At 39.7% G+C, this 5,056-nt stretch overlaps 1 protein-coding gene across 1 annotated transcript; it reads right to left on the minus strand.

Moving 5' to 3' along the window:
- Positions 1–612: 612 nt before the first annotated feature.
- LOC145867092 (uncharacterized) lies at positions 613–3,820 on the minus strand (the record flags this gene model as incomplete). Its single annotated transcript, XM_082971137.1, has 1 exon — positions 613–3,820. A coding segment is annotated over one exon (1,815 nt), but the record flags the coding sequence as incomplete, so codon positions are not given.
- Between the last annotated feature and the right edge of the window lie 1,236 nt (positions 3,821–5,056).

Below are 5,056 nucleotides of genomic sequence, written 5' to 3' on the forward strand. Positions count from 1 at the left end.
TCGTCTTCCTAAAACTCACTAGCTTCTAGAACTCTCGTCTTCCTAAATCCCACTAGCTTCTAGAACTCTCGTCTTCCTAAATCCCACTAGCTTCTAGAACTCTCGTCTTCCTAAAACTCACTAGCTTCTAGAACTCTCGTCTTCCTAAAACTCACTAGCTTCTAGAACTCTCGTCTTCCTAAAACTCACTAGCTTCTAGAACTCTCGTCTTCCTAAAACTCACTAGCTTCTAGAACTCTCGTCTTCCTAAAACTCACTAGCTTCTAGAACTCTCGTCTTCCTAAAACTCACTAGCTTCTAGAACTCTCGTCTTCCTAAAACTCACTAGCTTCTAGAACTCTCGTCTTCCTAAAACTCACTAGCTTCTAGAACTCTCGTCTTCCTAAAACTCACTAGCTTCTAGAACTCTCGTCTTCCTAAATCCCACTAGCTTCTAGAACTCTCGTCTTCCTAAAACTCACTAGCTTCTAGAACTCTCGTCTTCCTAAAACTCACTAGCTTCTAGAACTCTCGTCTTCCTAAAACTCACTAGCTTCTAGAACTCTCGTCTTCCTAAAACTCACTAGCTTCTAGAACTCTCGTCTTCCTAAAACTCACTAGCTTCTAGAACTCTCGTCTTCCTAAAACTCACTAGCTTCTAGAACTCTCGTCTTCCTAAAACTCACTAGCTTCTAGAACTCTCGTCCCCTTGGAACGAGCCCAAACAAAACTCATCTCCAATACGGAAAAACGTGCAGTCAAAATACATTGTGATCCATGGCAACGCACTAGCTAAACACAAAACTTTTTAACTGCCCACCCTTGAGACAATCAGCAACCAAGTTGTCCTCACCACAGACATGTCTGATTTCAAGAGGAAACTCCTTAATATCCGTAGTAACTTTCCACCTCATTGCAGAGCTTCTCTCTCTTTTCAGTGTTCACTAGATAGGCATGTTGTTGGATCGGGGCCCAGTCCCCAATGTCATGTTCTAGTACATTTGGGTTGGCACATCTGAGAATGAACCCTGATATTTTAAAAGCAGGGCAACAATGTCAATATAATTGTACCAAAAATTGTCAGTTGGTTGCATGAATAAATATCATCAATAAATCGATTACTAAATCTGATCATGAAATGTAAATATGAAATATTTGTTTGCATAGTCATATTTTCAACGTCTTATCAATGACATGTTGCTAGGTGGGATATCCCCAATGTCAAAACACAGTTTTAACGTGTCCTAATCAATAACCAATAAGCAGAAACAGTTGGGATATATTGAAAACCTAAACATAACATGTGCTATATACACAAACATCTGCCACAATAATCATATTACTTAAACAAGCACCTTATAAACTGCACAAGCACCAAAAACACTGTTGTTTTGACAAGTAGCAATAAATCACTGATATCGATTAGGGGGGAAATCAGGTTGTTCGTGCTGTTGAAACTAACACAACTAAAAAAACACATGGAAATGGGAGATATATTTTACCTCACTGGTTAGAGGACAACCTGCAGAAGACAGTCAGCTACATTTTGGAGTGATGCATTTAAATGTAGGGGTCGCTAAACAAAGGAACACAACACTTATTTGTCATAACTCATCGATATCATGTTAAAATCATTTGTGTGACAGGAGGGCGATGAAGTTGCACGTCCTGTTAAAACGAACAGCTCAAAAAGCACACGGAATCTGGGAATAATGTGTACATCCCTGGTTAGAGGACAACTTGTAGAAAGCAGCTAGCTACATTTTGAAGTGTTGCATTTTGATTCAAGTGCGTCACCAACGTGGTAAGTGTAACACAGCTCTTTTTTTGTTAGTCACTTTTTGTTAAATCACATAAATAGTACTCTTCCATTTCAGAGTCTGGATTTTCCCCCTGAAACTAAAATCAATAGAACAAATATAATATAATATTTAGGCAAATATTTAGGGTTCTACATTGTGACATCATTAAAATACTCCTACTACAATGTTAAAACATTCTACATTGTGACATAATTTCATTGATATCATGAAACAACTCCTTCATGTATTTTCTGATGTTTAATCAGAGATCTGTTATCAGAGTATCTCTTCCCACATTGATCACAGCTAGGAGATTTCTCTCCTGTGTGTGTTCTCTGATGTGATACTAGGCTGGTTAGCCAAGAAAATCTTGTCCCACATTGACTACAGCTATATTGTTTCTCTCCTGTGTGTGTTCTCTGGTGTATAGTGAGATAGCTAGACGTAGAAAAACTCTTCCCACATTGAGTACAGCTATAAGGTTTCTCTCCTGTGTGTGTTCTCTGGTGTATAGTGAGATAGCTAGACGTAGAAAAACTCTTCCCACATTGAGTACAGCTATATGGTTTCTCTCCTGTATGAGTTCTCTGGTGTTTAGTGAGATAGCTAGACGTAGAAAAACTCTTCCCACATTGAGTACAGCTATATGGTTTCTCTCCTGTGTGTGTTCTCTGGTGTATAGTGAGATCGCTAGACGTAGAAAAACTCTTCCCACATTGAGTACAGCTATATGGTTTCTCTCCTGTGTGTGTTCTCTGGTGTATAGTGAGATCGCTAGACGTAGAAAAACTCTTCCCACATTGAGTACAGCTATAAGGTTTCTCTCCTGTGTGTGTTCTCTGGTGTATAGTGAGATAGCTAGACGTAGAAAAACTCTTCCCACATTGAGTACAGCTATATGGTTTCTCTCCTGTATGAGTTCTCTGGTGTTTAGTGAGATAGCTAGACGTAGAAAAACTCTTCCCACATTGAGTACAGCTATATGGTTTCTCTCCTGTGTGTGTTCTCTGGTGTATAGTGAGATCGCTAGACGTAGAAAAACTCTTCCCACATTGAGTACAGCTATAAGATTTCTCTCCTGTGTGTGTTCTCTGGTGTAATATCAGGCTGTCTGACCGAGTAAAACTATTCCCACATTGATTACAGCTATAAGGTTTCTCTCCTGTGTGTGTTTTCTGGTGCTTCTTCATATTGTGTGAAGTTGAGAATATTTTTCCACAATCTGAACAGTGGAAAGATTTCTCTCCTGTGTGTGTTTTCTGGTGTAGAGTCAGAGAGCCAGATGCAGCAAAACTCTTCCCACATTGGTTACAGCTATAAGGTTTCTCTCCTGTGTGTGTTCTCTGGTGTAATATCAGGCCGTCTGACCGAGTAAAACTCTTCCCACATTGATTACAGCTATAAGGTTTCTCTCCTGTGTGTACTTGCTGGTGTTTAGTCAGATGGCAAGATGAAATATAAGTCTTCCCACATTGATCACAGCTATAAGGTTTCTCTCCTGTGTGTGTTCTCTGGTGTATTATCAGGCTGTCTGGCCGAGTAAAACTCTTCCCACATTGATTACAGCTATAAGGTTTCTCTCCTGTGTGTACTCGCTGGTGTCTACTCAGATGGCAAGATGAAATATAAGTCTTCCCACATTGATCACAGCTATAAGGTTTCTCTCCTGTGTGTGTTCTCTGGTGTGATAACAGGTTGCTTGACTGAGTAAAACTCTTACCACATTGATCACAGCTGTACGGTTTCTCTCCAGTGTGAATTCTCAGGTTTACTTTTAGTGCTTTTAAACTTGAGTAACTCTTCCCACAATCAAAACAGTGGTGAGATTTCTCTCCTGTGTGTGTTCGCTGGTGTATTTTAAGTTCTGATGAAGATTTGCAATGTTTTCCACAGTCAGAGCAGCAGATAGATTTCTTCCCTGTGGGTCTCTGCTGGTGTTTCTTGAGGTGATAGAATCTGGACAGACTCTTCTCTGACTCGTTAGCATCATGATGTTGAGGCTCCCCAGAGGATCCATGATAGTCACGTCTCTCTCCTGTGTGAACAAGTCAGACAGATAGTTAAAGGCTCACAACAGCAGAAATCCACTGAAAAAGGTGATGCCAACAGCGTAGCCATGATACTGTACAACAATTGACGTCTGTAATGAATGTTAAAATGACTTGACAATTGTCTTAAGACAGTCAAGTGAGCAACAATAGTCATATTTAGTCTTGTTTTCACATTAGTAGTAACTAGAAATAAGTAAAAGGTGTTGAACTCCTAAGCAGTGTGCCAGGTGACTTTTGTTCTCAAATATAGGCACCTTTCTGTGTTTGCTAAAATTGCGACAAGGGCGATGCACACACAATTTGATTGCAGAAACACCTCCCTGCTAATGCAGAAACCGGTAGTTATGGATGTAGTATATCTGCCTGGAGCAAAAATGGTGAGCAAGTGGCCTAAGCTGTGCCATTAGGCTCTCGACCTTCGCCTCTCCAGAGTCCGTATGGGAGTTGCAGCAATGAGACAAGACTATGTACCAATTGGGGAGAAAAAAGGGGTGAAAAAAAATATATATTTAACAAATGGTGAGCAAAGATTAGTTTTCACAATGTATTCTGAATATTACAGCACTAGATCAGGAGTGTTACTCAAGGAAACTCACATTAAGCTCTGTGTCTATTCACTAATTCACCACCGTGGGGGAAACTCAGGGGAGTTCTCATAGGCTGACAGCAAATAAAGCCTCCATTTCCAGGTTGATTATGATTATTATTATCATTTGACACTACTTTGGATTATAATTGTAAGGCTCGTTTGAATGTCCTGATTTAATATAATATTTGTGTTATTGTCAAATGTACTACTTTATATTTAAAAACGACTTCAACCAGTAAAATGCTCATTGGCTAGTTTTCCATCAGCCTGACATCAGCCTGACAATGAGGTTTTGTCCACTAAGTGTATGCCAAAATGGTCTATAATCTCACCTAACAATAACATAGACCTACTGTAGGACCCATAACTTCACCTAACAACAACATAGACCTACTGTAGGACCCATAACTTCACCTAACAACAACATAGACCTACTGCAGGACCCATAACTTCACCTAACAACAACAGACCTACTGTAGGACCCATAACTTCACCTAACAACAACATAGACCTAGGACTATAAATCATTTAATATTTTAGGTGAAACAAGGAGACTAAAATGTCTTTGTCATGACAATTCACAACCTGATCACCAGATAATTTTGTGAATAATCCCACTAGGCTACTCTGTAATG

This window comes from Salmo salar, unplaced genomic scaffold (genome assembly GCF_965601325.2).
Source record: "Salmo salar unplaced genomic scaffold, fSalSal1 ptg000206l, whole genome shotgun sequence".
NCBI classification, from domain to species: domain Eukaryota; kingdom Metazoa; phylum Chordata; class Actinopteri; order Salmoniformes; family Salmonidae; genus Salmo; species Salmo salar.